The following is a 17,755-nucleotide window of genomic DNA, read 5'->3' as shown; positions in this document are numbered from 1 at the left end:
CCAGATTCCTTCCCCCAACCGATGTGCATATATATATATATTGCTTTCCTACTCCAAAATTAATTTCACCTCTACCACTTACATTTTTTAATGTTTTATTTTGTCTTTTAGGTAGAAATGCCTCTGTTTTCCTCCTGTACAAAATTTTGCCTGGTAATAGGTTTTTTTTTTTTTTTTTTTTTTGAGACAGAGTCTTGCTCTGTCACCTAGGCTGGAGTGCAGTGGCGCGATCTCGGCTCACTGCAACCTCTGCCTCCTGGGCTCAAGCGATTCTCCTGCCTCAGCCTCCCGAGTAGCTGGGATTATAGGTGCGCACCACTACGCCTGGCTAATTTTTTGTATTTTTACTAGACACGGGGTTTCACCATCTTGGCCAGGTTTGTCTCGAACTCCTGATCTCAAGTAATCCACCCACCTCAGCCTCCCAAAGTGCTGGGAATACAGGCGTGAGCCACCATGGCTGGCTGGCCCTGGTAATAGTTTTATACAGTTGGGTGAAATGGAATGGGAAGGGCTACTAATGTTTATTGATTAGCACCAAATGAGCTGGATATTATTTGGGTGGAGTACTTGGAAAAAAGCGGGTTCAGCAAGCCAATGGTTGTCCATGCTCAGTTGAGTTATTTCTGGAGGAAGTTTCCATGTACTCCTTAGGAGAGGTTTTAGGCCTTAAGCTGTAATGAATTTGCTAGAGAGAGACATTCCTCATGCTTTTGTTATCTGTTTGCATTTTAGGACAACAGTAGTAGCAGCAGCTGCCTTCTTGGATGCCTTTCAGAAAGTGGCTGACATGGCCACCAACACACGTGGTAAGCAGATGGAGGCTGACTCCCAGCGTTAACTGCATTCAGCACGTGGGCTCTCCCCTTTGGGTGGCTGCACAAGAAGATGCAGCTTAAGTTATCAGAGCTGAGCTGACTCGTATTTTCCCATTTTTTAAAACTCTGTGGGATTCCACATATTAGAAGTTGCAACTAGTTTTCCGGATAATAAAGCACATGTGAAGAAGAGTGAAGAAGAATGAAAAAGGAAGAAAATGAACCACCGTTTCTGCACGAGTTGGCTTGATGGGTTCTTTGATCACTTTAATGACGTGCTGGTTGTTGAACCTTGACCTGTGCCTTTGGTTGCAATTTGCGTTTTCCTCCTTACGTGGGTTTTCCTTGTTTCCTCGTGGAATGGGAAGCAGTAGGGATGATTGGATAGACCATTTTTCTGAGTTTCCATAAAATGAGGAACCCTTTTAAAATAAGGATCTCATTGTGTTGTATCTATTTATGTGTCCCTCATATTTGACTGCAAACCTGTTGAGATAGACTATGACTTATTCACGTTTGAAGCCCCAAAACATGGTGCCTAGAACATAGGAGATATTTAAAGTATGTTTATTAAATCAATGAAAAAAATTTAATGGCTTCAGCAAGTACTGAATCATATAAAGGTTATTCATAACATGTGAAAAGTATAAAAAGAAAATAAATACCCCCATATGCCTGACCGTCCTTAGAAATGCAACATTATGGTCGGGCGCGGTGGGTCATGCCTGTAATCCCAGCACTTTGGGAGGCCAAAGCAAGAGATCCGAGGTGGATCACTTGAGGTCAGGAGTTTGAGACCAGCCTGGCCAACATGGCGAGACCCCATATCTACTAAAAATACAAAAATTAGCCGGGTATGGTGGCACGTGCCTGTAATTCCAGCTATTTGGGAGGCTGAGGCATGACAGTTGCTTGAATCCGGGAGGCAGAGGTTGCAGTGAGCCCAGATCGCATCACTGCACTCCAGCCTGGGCAACAGTGAGTGAAACTCTGTCTCAAAAAAAAAAAAGAAAAGCAACACATGCAACAGACAATTCCCCTATTCAAAGGGAGGAGGGTGATTTCCTTTTCATTGCAATGCAGCTACTCTCTCCTGCCTCTTACTTTGCCTTGTCTTTCTGAGTCTTCTTGTTGTACCAGCAGCTATAGGCCTGTTCTTTTCATTGTCGTGGTGACACTGGAAAATTTGGGTTGTAGGGCAAATGTTGGGGACTGCTCCCAGGCACATGAAAGTTTCTCCAAACCACCTGATGGGTACCTTCAGTGCAATGATACTCATTCATCACAGGTGCTTAATTAAATATTTGAATGAATTTGCAGCAAGAACACTTCTCATTCATTGAACAAACTCCTTTTATTTCAGGCACTATCATGGGACCACAAAAAGCAATATGACTGTCCTTGTCCTGGAGGGGCTTACAGTTGAGTGCGGAAAATGAGAAGTATAAATAAAGAATTTCAACATAGAAATTATATGTTTGGTATGGTAATAGTTGTAGAACAAAGTGCTAGGGGAATATAGAAAAGTGAGCAATTAACTCAGGGAGTGAAGGAGGTTTTCCTAGGGGAGGTAATATTTCTCCTCATTTCCAGGATGCCAACAGGGTTTTACAGCGTTCCCTTGGAGAATGTGACAGAGAAATTAGAACCATGGTTTCTGCATCCAGTGTGTCAGCTTGGTGTGGATCTTAACCAGTATCTTTTTAAAAGTCCTTTAAAAAAATTATTCCATAGCTTATGTGTGTCTGTTATAGTGTATCTTGAGAAAATACAACCGTAAAGAAGAACTTAATATGCAAACCATTGCAGGGCCGATAGTATTGCATTTTATATTTTCTTCTACTTCAGCAGTATCTGGAACTGACTTGGCAGCCATATTGATATCTTTCTGTAATAGCCATCAGTATAGGGTTTTTTTTTTTTTTTTTTTTTTTTTTTTGAGACAGAATCTCACTCTGTCTCTCAGGCTGGAGTGCAATGGCGCAATCTTGGCTCACTGCAACCTCTGCCTCCCCAGATTCAAGCAATTCTCCTGCCTCAGCCTCCCGTGTAGCTGGGATTACAGGCATGTGCCACCATGCCCAACTAATTTTTGTATTTTTAGTAGAAATGGGGTTTCACCATGTTAGCCAGGCTAGTCTCCAACTCCTGACCTCAGGTGATCTGCCTGCCTCAGCCTCCCATACTGCTGGGATTACAGGCATGAGCCACCGTGCCTGGCCCAGAATATGTCTTTTTTTTTTTTTTTTAAAGCTGCTCTACTGTTTTAAGGAACTTAGATATCTGGCATTGCATGTTTGAGGCTCTGTGATAATAATGTTTTTATATTTTAATGTTTAATTCTTGGATGGATCCTATAGATGGACTGGAAAGAGATTCCCAGATTGTCCATAAGTTCCTGTAGTGGGAACCTGGGATTTTGAAGATGCTGCTCCCAGAATGGTTCTTGGCGGGACACTGGAGGGCCTGGAAATTGTCATCTTTGAAGGGAAGAAAAACAGCCATTATTTGTGCAAAAAGAAACCAAAGAGCCTCACTGCAGAAGTGATGGGGGTAGAGTAGGAGTTTGGAGGTGATGTAGTTCACGAAAGGCAAATAATTTCATAGTGAACAAACCCCTGCTTTGACTTTTTTTTTTTTTTTTTGAGACAGAGTCTTGCTCTTGTCACCCAGGCTGGAATGCAATGGCATGATCTCAGCTCACTGCAACCTTCGCCTCTCAGGTTCAAGTGATTCTCCTGCCTCAGCCTCCCAAGTAGCTGGGATTACAGGCACCCACCATCACGCCCAGCTAATTTTTGTATTTTTAATAGAGATAGGGTTTCGTCATGTTGGCCAGACTGGTCTCGAACTCATGATCTACCCGCCTCGGCCTTCCAAAGTACTAGGATTACAGGCGTGAGCCACCACACCCGTCTGCTTTGACATATTTTTAGACCATGGGATTTCAGATCATTTTTAGTGATGCCAGGATACTTTCTGTTTAAAATCCATATGTACTACTATTTTCATTGAATGTGGGAGTGTGAGAACTCTCAAATGACCTAAAAGTATATGGGTGATAGAAAGAAAGTATATTTTACAGAGATAAGAGAAACTTGAATGTCCTTCTTAGTAAGTGTCAGAAGTGATTGTTATTAATTTTTACTTAAAAATTTAAAAAATAGAACATGCTCTTTAGTTTAAAAAAATTGAAATAAGTAGGCTGGGCACGGTGGCTCACACTTGTAATCCCAGCATTTGGGAGGCCGAGGCGGTGGATTACCTGAGGTCAGGAGTTCAAGACTACCCTGACCAACATGTTGAAATCCTGTCTCTACTAAAAATATAAAAATTAGCCGGGCATAGGGGCAGGCACCTGTAATCCCAGCTACTTAGGAGGCTGAGGCAGGAGAATCGCTTGAACTCGGGAGGTGGAGGTTGCAGTGAGCTGAGATTGCGCCACTGCACTCCAGACTGGGCGACAGAGCAAGACTCTTTGTTGAAAAAAAAAAAATTGAAATAAGTATATAAAGTAAAATTTATCCTCCCCACTTCCCCACCCCTCCTGGGAATTGGGTTTAGTGTCATTTACAGATGTTTTTGCACATATAAACAAACATGCCTGGGAGGAAAAAAAAAAAAACACTAGTTTTCCACAATATGTGGAATGACACATGGAATAAAATATACCTGTGTGACCTTTTTCAGAAGGTAGCCCCTAAGAAACATTGTTCTGTGCTTTTTACTGCATAGTATATTATAGCTATCTTTCCAGTACCTATAAGTCCACCTGATTCTTTCTAGCGGCCAAATGGAATTTCTGAATATAGCACTGTCTGAATATAGCACAATTGAGTCATTATTCTCTTGATAGATATTTAGGTTATCTCCAGGTATTTGCTACTACAAGCTCTGATGCAATTAATGCCCATGTATATATCCTTTTGGAGTCCTGCAAGTGATCTATTTTTAATGATGTATGGATCACTAAGGAAATGATAAACAGTAAAAAGTCCTTCAAGCTGTTTTGGTCAGCAGCAAATAGATTTGGGCTTAGAGTTGGTGTAGGCCGTGACTCTAACAGAGTTTGTGGTTTGATATCTACCTTATCCAGAAAGAATATCCTTGGTTACTCCCTTGCTTAGAGCCTTTACATGTGTTTTTTTTTTTTTTTTTTTAGTCCCTCTTGATGGAAGTGGTAGGAGGGAATTGCAGTTATTATTAAGTGCATCTCTTCTGGGCAAGTGCCCAGCATTTCAAGCTAGCAGATCGCTCTGGTTTCCAAAATATTAGCATCTCATATTGTTTCCAGAAGGAAACAGCTCTGAGTGGTCTTTGTCCTTTATAGGAAATCTTTTGCACTAGCTATTAATACAATTTACTTAGGAAAAACTTTGAATACCTGTCACTATAAGGGCAAAATCAATCTAGTTGTTATGTACCTATTGTTAAACAGAATGTGGAAATATGTTAGAACTTAATTGCTTTCATTTTTTTTAAATGAAAGTGTGTAAGTGGATATTATAGTGTGTATATTTGGGTTAATAATTAAACTATAATGGAATTTCAGTTTATTAGCACTAGGCGCAGTTCCATATTTTGTTGATTTTAGACTCTGGATGAATATACAATTTGTTTTCAATATGAAAGTACCATTTCTGTATTATTGAACACAAAGAATTGGTTTCTAGGTATCTAGTAGATGTGGAACCCGAGACTTTGTGGAGCAGGGTCTCTGCTTCCTTCATATCCATAATGGACCAGCACGTGGCTATCACAGGAGCTGAGAAATGTTTGAACTGAGTGGCATGCATTTGTCTGGGCTACTTAAAAAAATAAGAAAAGGAAAATTAAGGAAATTAAGAAAAATATGATAAGTACCTACCACATAGGCTGTGGTGAGAACAAAAAGACTTAATACACATAAACCACTCAGAACAGAGCCCAGCCCATGGTACACATTCAGTAAAGGCTAGTTATCCTGATTTTCAGTCTTAAAATCATGCCTACTTTTTAGGGTAACAAATTAAAGATTCTGGACATTAAAGATGATCTAGTCTGCCTGGGATCCATTTCCTTCCTTCTGAGAATCTGAAATGCCTTCCTCAGACATTGGATGTATTATCATCTAAACTTCCCTGAGATGGTTGTTCAAAACCATAAAAGTAATTACAGAGGCAGATGAAAATGAGAGTCACACAACACTGCTCTTCAAAGGCCCTTGCTGACACAAGCAGATGGCACAGTGGCCAGGATGGGCCAGTGCTGACTAAGAGGGAGTGTGTCATCTGCTCCGTACTCCGCGCAAGTCCCTGATAATGTAAGGGCACAGGCTTACAGGTGTACGAATTTTATTCCCCATTTTGATCATGAATGCATTAAAAAAAATCTGTGTAGCACAAAATATAATCTACATAGTTGAAATAACAAAAGTCTATATGCGGTAGTTAGAATAACAACTAGCTTGGGATCTGGGATGCGTAGGTTTGACTTTGTGGCTTTGCAGCTATGTGACCTTGAGTAAATATTTCCCTTCTCTGGGCTTCCATTTTCCCACCTATAAAGGGCCTAGGAGCCTAGATGATCACAAGTAATTTTTTTTTGGCTCTAATATTCTATGATTTTAAATCTTGCCTTGGTTCTCATTAACTATAATGAAGTTGGACAGTGTAAATTTCCTTTTCTATATTATCTTTAGAGCTTCCAATTTTTGCTCTGAGTACAAAGGAAGTGGAGGAAGCAAGATTAAGCCAAAGATAATGGAGAGAGAAGGTTAGAAGAGAAAAGGGAAAATTACAGATGGGTATTTGGGTTGAGGCCTCCTCTCAGATTTGGAGTGTGTGCGGGAGGAAGGCAGGTGGACGTCGGATCTTCTATGACAAGCATCGAAGGCTGGGCCATCAGACATGCGCTTTAATCAGTGAGTCTGGATTGGTGAAGTATGTTGGTGAAGAAAATTGCTGATGGCTTAGTTCTTACAAATGTGTTACACATTTGCAGTACAGATTTTGGTAAATGCCATGGTCTCCAGATCTGGCATTAGGCATCACAGTCACTCAAGAAGTTCACTTTAAGGGACAGATTTCAAGGCCCTGCCAGTCCCATGGAATCAGAATAACTGGGTGAGACCCAAGAATCTCCAGTTTTGAAAAGCTTTCCAGGAGGTGTTGCTCTACAGTGAGGTATGTTTGTGCTGTCCCGTAAAGCCTCTTGCCATCTTGCCATAACCCACCTGTCCAATGACATCTTCCTGCCCATGGCGGGCAACTGCACCCACAAAGAACTGCTCACTGTTTTCTGAAACCCTTAAAACCCTTGATCCCTATCCGCTGGCACAAGTGCATTCCAGGCCCAGAATGTCCTTTCCAGCTCTCCCCTTCTTCACCCTGTTTGTATGCTTGAGGATCTGCTGCTTGTCTCCCAGGGGTTCAAGAGCTGTATCACTTGTGAGACCTTTGTCTTCCTTCAGGAAGTAAACTGGGTCCTTGCTCAGGGCCTCAAGGGACATGCTGGGATCAGAGGATTCCCCGAGCTGTGCTGTCACTATCTTCCCCACCAGATTGCAGACACCTCTAACAGGACCTGCTCCTTTCTGAGGAGCTCACTTTCCCAGATGTTGAGTATCTGGCCTTCAGCAGGGTGCAGACCCATCTGCTGAATGAATGACTGCGCGCGCACAGCAGCTTCCACTTTCATGCAGCCCTCATGGATCCTGGTGGGAAGCCCGTCAGTTCTCGAGCGAGGGGCTGTTGGGATGGGGTCTTGGCAGGATTCCTCCCTGGAGTTCAGAATTTGAATCTTGGTGACCCCTCCCTGAGGTCAAGTCTCTGGTGCAAGGGACGGCTGGGTAGAAGGCACCCACCCTGCTTCATGGATGGAGTGGAGGAGGGGAGGGGATCTTCCCTCTGAGGGGAGAAGGTGCTGGGTTGTTTGGGTTCTCAGCTGGGTTGTTTCCTGGCTCCAGCCAGACTGCTCTTGTTTGCCCCTGAGTTTTATTTTAACCAGATTGTTTAATTGAGACTTCACTAGCCTTTAACTTCTGGATTGCCTTTGGTGTTCAAGCCCAGAACTCTTTCATGTAATTAGAGTCTTACTATTTCTACCTAGCAAACTTTTTTTTTCTTTTTTTAAAAAGATTGATGCATCCACATGTTATGGGGGCACATATGATACTTTGATAAATTCATATAATGTGTAAAGTTCAAATCATTTGAGAGGCCGAGGTAGGGGGATCACTTGATGTCAGGAGTTTGAGACCAGCCTGGTCAACATGGTGAGATTCTGGTTCTACTACAAATACAAATAAATTAGCTGAGCTTGATGGCGGGCCTCTAATTCCAGCTACTCGGGAGGCTGAGGCATGGCAATCACTTGAACTTAGGAGTCGGAGGTTGCAATGAGCCGAGATCATGCCACTGCACTCCAGCCTGGGTAATGGAGTGAGACTCTGTCCCAAAAAAAAAAAAAAAAAAAAAAAAAAAAAATCAAATCAGGGTAATTGGGATATCTATCACCTGAAATATTTGTCTTCTTATTGCTACCTAGCAAACTCTTTAGCCTTAAACTGAAAACAATTTTTTTTTTCAAATTAAAAACGTCATATAAAAGGCCCTTCTTGTAGGTCTGGAACTGAAAATTCTTTGAATATTACCATAAAGGAATGTAGTCAAATTTCTTCATTTGATTAAAAATAAAAAGGTGTATCGGCCAGATGGGGTGGCTCACGTCAGTAATCCCAGCACTTTGGGAGGCCAAGATGGGTGGATCACGAGGTCAGGAGTTCAAGACCAGCCTGGCCAATATGGTGAAACCCCATCTCTACTAAAAATACAAAAATTAGCTGGGTGTGGTGGCAGGCACCTGTAGTCCCATCTACCTGGGAGGCGGAGGTTGCAGTGAACCAAGATCGTACCATTGTACTCCAGCCTGGGTGACAGAGCAAGACTTGGTCTCAAAAAAAATAAAAAACTCTTGAAACCATCTAAACCGTATATATGTGTGTGTGTTTGTGTACACATATGTATGTATGTGTATCCATACACTTTTTATATTGAACACTTTTTATAATCTCAATCTTACATAAAGTACAAATAAAATCTATAAAAATGATTGATATTTATAATAATAGGCAACATAGCTAAAAACTGTGGTTATTATGTAAGCATAGCTTCAAGATAAATTTTCCAGCTCCTAAGCCCCCCTATACACAGATTTTAGAGCTGCCATTGCCCTAGTGGGAGGTGATGTAAAAAATATTATTTTAAATGGGTTTGTAAATGTACATTCTGCTTTTGGTTTCATCATTTTGGTGTTTTTCCACCTCAATTTGTCCTGCGTCATTTTAATTTGTTAGCACAATATATTTAGTCATATACATCTGCTATGAATTATACATCTTTTTAAAAATGGCGGAGGCATGTGAAGTTTGTCTTACTATTCTCCATTTTTTTAAAGCTGTCATTTTTTGGGATGTGCTTTCTATGAAACTTCAGACTTTGTGTTGAGCCCAGGACAGTAGGGTGTCATGCATTTTTAGCATTTTTACAACTCATACTATACATAAGGACTAGAAATAACAAATGAATCTGTATATTTATAGAGAGTGTTTTTATTTTATAAATTTTAAAAAATACCTTGTTTTTGATGTTTTTCAGTTGATGGAGTTCTGGTTGCTTATGTGTTTGATTATTTTGATGGGCAAGTGCGTATATTTAGGAGATTTGTAACCATGAGCCTAGCATTACTGCTGATAAAACAAATCCCTCCTTTCTAATCCCATTGCTCTTTTTTTCTTGATGTAAAAACTGATGCCTGACGACAGCAGTGTTCCCCATTTGAAAAGTGGCCTTTTATTATTGATCTTTGGTTGGGTAGCAACAGTTGCCAGAGAGAATTGTTCATTGTGGTCAACCAGTGCTCCTGCCTCAGTCGTGTTTTGCTTTTAACCGTGTCTTCCTGGAATGACACTTGAAAGGGCAGTTATCATATGTTAGCCCAGAATGAACTCACCGGAATCCCACGTTTACCAAAACATATCCTGGATCCCCAGGGCAGGATGTCACCAGAATTCTATAACCCTCCAGCAGGGATAGTGAGGGATATCAGAATTCCACACCCAGGCATGTTTGTCTGTCCTGCTCAGGATTGTCTTACCCCAACAGAGAGAAATTCTTGCTCCATTCAATGGGGTTTCCCCATTAGACTTTAGTGTATTTTCCCAGATGATACTTGAATTACATCTGGATGCGTGTGTGCTGTTCTCTGTCTAACCTCGACAGCCTTCATCAATGCCGGTGAATTATGTGGTGGTGGTGGCGGCGGTGGGAACAGAGGCAGTGGGGAGGAAGGTCCAAGCTTGGAGAGGATGTGTGTTTTTATGGGTGACTGAGTTGATTTGTGTGCAGCATGGTTATTTGTGTTGTTAGGCAGTTTACATAATAAAGTGGTTTACTCAGCAGTTCCCCACTTCCAGCTAACAGAGCCACCGTGCATTTTGTATACAAGCACTGACAATTCTCCCCTCTTCTCCTCCCCCACCTCTTTCCATCCTAGTTCTTGCCTTTGCTTCCCATAGATTGGCTTTTTGTTTTGGCTTAATAACTAATACCCCACCCCATCCCCACTGCCACACACACACACCTTGTAGTCACTTTTGGTAAAATATTAACATTCATGAAAGAATGCAGTTATTTTAGTTCATGCAGATGAAGCAAAGAATTTTTTTTTTTTTTTTTTTTTTTTTTTTTTTTTGAGATGGAGTTGCACTCTTGTTGCCCAGGCCGGAGTGCAATGGTGCGATCTTGGCTCACTGCAACCTCCATCTCCCGGGTTCAAGGGACTGTCCTGCCTCATCCTCCTGAGTAGCTGGGATTACAGGCATGCACCACCACGCCCAGCTAATTTTTGTATTTTTAGTAGAGACGGGGTTTCTCCATGTTGGTCAGGCTGGTCTCGAACTCCCGACCTCAGGTGATCCACCCGCCTCAGCCTCCCAAAATGCTGGGATTACAGGCGTGAGCCACCACGCCCAGACAATAAATTTTTTTTTTTTAATGCTCTCTTGTGGAAAATCATTTGCCATAGAGCTATGAACTTGGTTTGGTCTGCTCTGCCCATCTCAGATAAAAATAACCATCTGGAATGTAAATGTGAACTTGAAGACACTTGAAGTTGTCAAACTAGTATTTTTCTAGGACGGGTCTGTTTGGTCAGACCACATAGATGCCTCCTGTGTGCTCCCTCTGAAAAAGTCTCAGCTAGAAAACACGCACAAAATGCGAAAGCTAGTTGAAACTAAAATTTTCATTTTAACCTGCGCATGTGTCCTCTGCCGTAGTAAAAGTGTTGTTACCGGAAAATAGCTCAAGGAATAGTTATAGAATACTAAAAAGGTCTTCTGTCACCGAGAATTTGGCAGTGAATTCTCCTGACTCATTTTAAAGAAATTTGATTTGTATACACTACTTTAAGAAAGCTTAAAGTGAGAACTACTTGGAAATTTTTTTTTTTTTTAAAGTAACTATCTGGCCTTTCATTTTTGAGAAGATACAGGATTTTTTTTTCTTCTTCTCACCTAGTATCTAGTGCAACCTTTTCGTTTTTACTGGAGACACTGAGTCTCAGTGAAGTCATCTGTCCGAGGTCACACAGCTAGGAAGAAGGAGAGTGGGGATTCTAGCCTTGGGTTTTCTATTGCGTGATTTCCCTTAAAAACCACCTAAGCAGTTGTTGGCTCTGTCTTCTTGGTTTCATGGTGAGCGAGTTCAAGGAGGACATGGCATAGGTTGTGAAAAAAAATCTCTGTTCTGTGCTCTCAGCTGGTGATTGTTTACAGACATTTTGGTTTGCTTGTTAATAAGAAACCCGTGGTCATCTGGTTTCCAAAGCAGCTCTCTGCTTCCATTCTGGTTCTTCCTTTTTCTGCAGAAGATATTTTTGTTTTCTTTTAGCTCTTTGGAAGCGGGGAGGCTATTTTTGCTTACATTGTAATCATTTGTTTCATTTGACATAAGCTTCTTAACTGTAAGAATAATGAGGCTTCAATTCATCTACATTGCTTTCAATTCATCTACATGCACACATACACACATACACACACACATACACATACAACATACACATGTACACCCACATACAACATACACATACACACAACATACACACAGACATGTACACATGTACACACATACACATACATTCACAACATACACGTACACACATATATACACACATACACACATACACACAACATACACAACATGCACAGACACATGGATATATACACACAACATACACATGCACATACATACACACACGCACACATGTACGCACATACACACAAATACACGTTTTTTGATTCCCAAATATTTACAATTGCCATGGAACTCTTATTTCTAGTAAAAGACACTGCTGTGGTAATCTGCAGCATTTCCTGCTGTGTGTGCTAGGGCCCAGGGATCTCGGTTACCATGGAAACTAATATCCAGCCGTCCGGGTGGTACTTCCCTTTAGAGCCGCATTTGAGCGCGTTTCACAGTTCAATACAATGCTGCTGCTTCCTGCCTTTAAAATCAGGAAAGGGGGCAAAGCTGATTGATTACAAGTAAAATGAAAAAATACTGTTTCTGCTAAGACAGAAAGGGACCTTTAATATGCGCCCTTTTAATGTGATTGTCAGAAGTAGGACAGTGCACAGTTTCTCAAAGATGGCCAAAGGATCTGATAAAATACAAAAGAATTGTGGAGGCGATAGTAAACATTCTCCTTCCTGTGCTGCTGATCCACAGGCTTCTCTTTGAGAATGACTGGCCTGCGAGGCTGACAAGGGCGTTTACCCGCTGACTCTGGTGGAGTCCATTTGGTTCACCAGAAGGGCTTGAGGGCAGACAAAAGACCTTGAGCTCTCTACGTGTGCCAGTCATCCTGTGTTTCCTGACCCCTGTCTCTCTCAGAACCCACTCACAGAACCAGATCCGAGAGCCTGGGAGAGCTTGCCCGGATTTCAGCCCTTGATTTGCCACTTAAGCACGTGATTGCCATCTGTGCTTGCTTAAAGGCGGATGCTGATTAGGAGAGTGATACTTCATTTGGATAACACGATTTAAGCCCAAGTGCAAGAGGTGTTGCTTGTGCTGGAACTGCAGGAAATATGAGCCATGTAAACGCACCACCCAATCTCCTGCAGTGGTCCAGTTGGTCCTACCGGTCACTGACTACAGTATGTCTGTGTGGGACATGACAGTGATCCCAAGCCCTGGTTTCCATGCAGGTATATGGACTCCTGCTTAATGAGATTGAAGGATAGTAATTGCCTCCACCCTTATTTAGATGATGCCCATCGCTCTGGCGTTTGTGTTTTCAAATGTTTTGGAAAAAGCGAGTGCCGGGAGAGTGTGCTATTTAGTGAGCTCAGTCCAGCCTCGGTCTTGAGTATTGACTGTGGGTCCTCTGCTGTTGGGGCTCTTGACTTGCCCGCCAGCTGCCTTATCTCAGGTTTAGAAAGGTAGTGGGAACCCCATTTTGCAAATGAGGAAACTCTTGGTGACTTGAAGTCACCTGGTTAAAACGGCACGCAACTTTGAAGCTGTGTGCCATTTTAACCCCAAGTGTGCCAGACACATTTCTGGAGAGTATATCTCATCTGTGTGAGGCTCCAGTACCACGTTCTTCCCACCTCGGGGATCAGTTTATGGAAACACCTCAGAATTGAGACCAGGGCTTCTCAATCTGTGATTTGGGGCTGGATAAATATTAGTTGTGAGGGGCGTGCTGTGCATTGTAGGTTGCTTAGCAGCATTCTCGGCCTCTACCGCCGACCTCAGTCGTGAAAACCAAAAATGTGTATTGAGATCGGCCCTGGTTGAGAACCACCAAGCTAGACCTATTTGGGTTTTGTTGCACAATTTAATGGAACTACGGCTATGCCTTTTTTGAGGCAGTTGTAGCCAGCTTGGTTCATTGAAGCTAGGTTTTAAATCATTCATAACTAAGTTATGATGTTAGGAATTGGACAGTCTGTGCATTGTTTCATCTGCAAAACGACTTCTCTGCCAAGTTGCACGTATACAACTCTGTGACGAGTCCACATCTTACTAAAAAAAGACTGCTTCCTTTTTACCAAAAGGTCATTTCCCAGAGTGAAAATATGCATGTTTTTTGTTGTTGTTTTCAGAAGATTAAGTCAAATGAGAATAGGAATGGGATGAACACAGCGCTTGAGTTCCCATTCGTGTCGCGCTGCCTGTGTGATGGAGAGAGGGCTCAGCGAGGCAGAGCCGGATCGGGAGGTGGCTGCAGGCCCCCTCTGCCTGCTCACAGCTGTGTGGCCCTGTGTGGGTCAGTACAGCCGGACACACCTCAATTTCGTTGTCTATGAGATGACAGTCAGGTCTGCCATACCTGCCTGTCAGGGTGACGGTGGAGGTCAAATGAGGTCATACTTGTGAAAGCATTTTATAAATTGTAAAGCCCAGGCAGCTGTAATGAGAGGTCGTGGTGCTCCTGTGACTTGGGACTTCTGGGGTCCCTGGCCACCTTCCGACTGCTGGCTCCTTGGTCACTTAGAGACGTGGTGCTCACTTGGGTTCCGCCTTTGCCCCGCGTGGCCTGTCCCCTCCCACTTGTCTGTCTCCAACTTCTGCCGCTGTTTGGGATCCAGTTCAGTCCTTGTTTTCTCCTGAATGTCTTCTTCTGGCATTTTAAAAGTATTTTTTATAACTATTATTTTAAACAAATATTTTAAGTATATGTATAATTATAATGATTGTTAGTTTATTGTATGATTTGTGATTAGATTTGGGGGATGAATGGTGTCTTGAATGAATGTGGGGTTTTTGGCTGTCTCCCCAGTACATGCCCCAGGTGTGTTGAATATGTCATTCTCTCCTGCATCACACACACTTGGAATGCCTTCTCCCTTCCCTCACTGGCAGACTCTGACTTACCCTCCAAGGTTATCTCAGGCGGTCTCTCCTCCAGGACACCTTTCCTCCTTGAGGGGCTTGGGATGCCCCCTGAGAGCTCTGCCCAGAATCTGGGCTTCGCTGTCGTATCACTGTACTGTACGTTACCTGTTCCCTGGTCTGGAGATTCTCCCACCTTGGCTTCCCAAAGTGCTGGGATTACAGGCATGGGTCACTGCCTCCAGGCTCCTTTCTTTTATTTTTTTCTCATTGAGGTGAAATTCATATAACATAAAACTAATCATTTTTAAGTGAACAGCTTAGTGACAGTTTGGACATTTTTGCAGTGCTGTGTGACACCACCTCATCTAATTCCAAAACATTTTCATTACCACGAAAGAAAGCTCTGTACCAGGATGATGAAAAGGTTCTGGAGATGGAGGTGGTGATGGTTACATTAACAATGTGAATATACTTAATGTCCCTGGATTGTATATTTAGAAACAGTTAATTAAAATAGTGAATTTCTTGTTATTTATTTATTTATTTACCATGAGAAAAACACACAAAAATCCCATACTCATTAAGCAGTTACTCCCTGTCCCCACCCTTCCCAGCCTCTGGCAGTGTTTTGTGTTTTATCATGATAGCCTTAGCCCCTAACATAGTAGGGGCCAAATAAATCTTCTTTGAATGAATGGAATGAGTTTCTACTTGAACACACATTTGTTTATCTATCTAATGGCTACGTGATGAGCAAAGTTATCTTTAAGGACATTTCTTTGAAATGTTTCACTAGCGTTTATTCAAGGGGGTATCTACTTATCTACCAGCATCTCCATAGACATGCCTCTTAAACCAAACCTAACTTTGTAGCTTATCTGCACCCCCCTTCATTATCTTTAGTTGACATTTGGGGCCAGTGATGGAACCCGGTGGTATCTGTCTGGCACACTCACAGAGTGTTATTAAATCTCTCAAATACATGTAGCAGGTCAAATATATGCCTTTTCTTAGGAAGTTGAAGTTTTCGATTGCTGCTTTTATGAGGGAGAAGGAAAATCTACCCATCCTTTTAGAAATGAACGTTCCTAATTTCATTGCTTCCTTGAAACATGGCTGCCTTGTTGTTCATTCCTTTCTTTATGCTTGCAACTCACAAAATCTTGTTCTTTTCTGTTGCTCTATAATTTATAAAACCGTATTGCAGTTGGCTTGGATAGAATTTACTTAGGCATAGTTGAGCCTTTAGATTTTCTTTCTGGCATGGACAAAAGCGTCATTAATTATGAATATGAATTCCTTTGCAAAATGACAAGATTGAACATTTCCTCATGCCACTAACCCAGCTGTCTCATTCTGATGTGCAACAAAGACTTTTTAGAGATTGTTTTTAATGGCCATGGTATCAGACACTAAAAAATAAGAAGCTGAAAGGAATGCAAAGTAGCTTACGGTTCATCTTTGTCTAGAAAAAAGGAAATAACGAAAGGTTTTTGCTATCCTGTGGCTGTCTTTACTCTGATGGTACATTTGCAATCTCCAAGTTTTGGCCGTGGCTGCAAACCAAATGGTTGTGCTGCTCTGCTGTTGTCAGATACAAGATTCTATTTGTTCGGATGATCAGTATTTGAGAATCCTATGGCCCAGGTCACTTTTTCGCTCTCCTTGGTTTGATAATGGAAATGGGAGTCGTGTCAGAGCCCCCACCACGTGGGTCCCGGCTTGTTATGGCCTCACAACCATCCACTTGGTAACTTCTCTTATTGACACAGGAAGAGGCTGCAACTGGGCTCCGATTCCAGAGCCTGGAGGCTTTTAACTGATGTATTATGGGGTCTTGGTCCTGAGTGTGTCTGCTCAGCCATCGGTTGACCATCTCAGTAAGATGGTTTCTGATGTTTCCACCCACCCTGTGTCTTGACAGATTTGCAGCCAGATTCAGATATGGCAGTGGGCTCCTTTGTGTTGGAAAGGTTGTGTTGTTCCACTCCGTCTGTCTGGATGCTTTCTAGGGCATGTGCCACCTCTGGCCTCCAGTTGGGGTTTTCTAGTCTGGAGAGAGACCTGTGTTTCTGAGTTCCTTTCCAGGGTGTCAGAGAAGCCGTCACTCTTGGAAATTCCCTACTAAGTTTAGATCCTTGCATGTGCATATATCTATATAAATGTGTATATATCTATTTAAATGTGTACATATCTATATGTGTATATACATATATATATATATACATAAAGCTAGTATTTGATAGTGTACTGCAGGCTATTGTAAGACTTTGTTTCTGTTCACAATTCCTTGAATGAGGATTTTGGGGTCATTGTTTTTCTTCCATTTTTTAAATTTCATTTTTGTAAAATCGTGGGCTGCTTCCTTTTTAACCAAATGTTAAACATTACACATTAAACTTTAAAACATTTGTGTATAAGAAACTTTTTTTCTTGTTTTTTGCTTACTTTAAATGGAAGTGCTGTCACATTAAACATCAGGTTTAAATCACATGGAAATAAAATGGGGCCAGATAGTTGAATGTATTGTCATTTCACTACTTTAGGAAACATCAGGAGAGGAACCAACGTGGTCTGAAAAGGTCATAGATTGGGGAAGGAAGGGCTGGGGTGACCATTTGTCGCGTTCAAAAAGCAAGACAAAATGGTTATGCCTGGTTCAGAGCCCATCCATTTTTGTTTTCTTCAAGAAAGTGGTTAGAAATGTGTTTTGGTTTCAGAAAAGCCCTGGTTTTCTTTGATATTTAGTATAAATTTGGCTTGAAATGCCATATCCCATCATCATCATACGTAGGCATGTGCTTTTTGTGTGTGCTGTAAGGACAATGTCTACACTGGGTCATTTCCCTCCCCACCCAGTTCCCCTTCGTTGAAGTAGGAGCTGCTGTCTCAGTTAGCTGCCCTGAGCTGGCCTTGCAGTTAGCCACTGGCCCATTCAGCAGCCTGGTCTCCCCTTGGTGACTCCAGGCTTCCTTCTGCATCATGAGAGCCAAACCGGCCACTTTAGCCTCCTGTCTACTGTATTCTCACCCTGCAGGAATGGAGGCTGTA

General features: G+C 42.0%; 1 protein-coding gene across 7 annotated transcripts in view; it reads left to right on the top strand.

Annotated features, from left to right (window-relative positions):
• The window catches only part of MTSS1 (MTSS I-BAR domain containing 1), a 180,288-nt gene that overhangs the window by 28,642 nt on the left and 133,891 nt on the right, over window positions 1-17,755 (top strand). For all 7 annotated transcript variants that reach the window (XM_003256187.3, XM_003256188.3, XM_012507918.2 and 4 more), the window contains exon 3: window positions 736-809. In XM_003256187.3, the coding sequence (XP_003256235.1) occupies window positions 736-809 (74 nt within the window). The remainder of the gene's footprint in view (window positions 1-735; window positions 810-17,755) is intronic.

The sequence above is a fragment of the Nomascus leucogenys genome, chromosome 16, assembly GCF_006542625.1.
Source record: "Nomascus leucogenys isolate Asia chromosome 16, Asia_NLE_v1, whole genome shotgun sequence".
NCBI lineage: Eukaryota > Metazoa > Chordata > Mammalia > Primates > Hylobatidae > Nomascus > Nomascus leucogenys.
The sequence above is the reverse complement of the archived record's forward strand: the minus strand, read 5'-3'. Positions and strand labels throughout refer to the sequence as shown.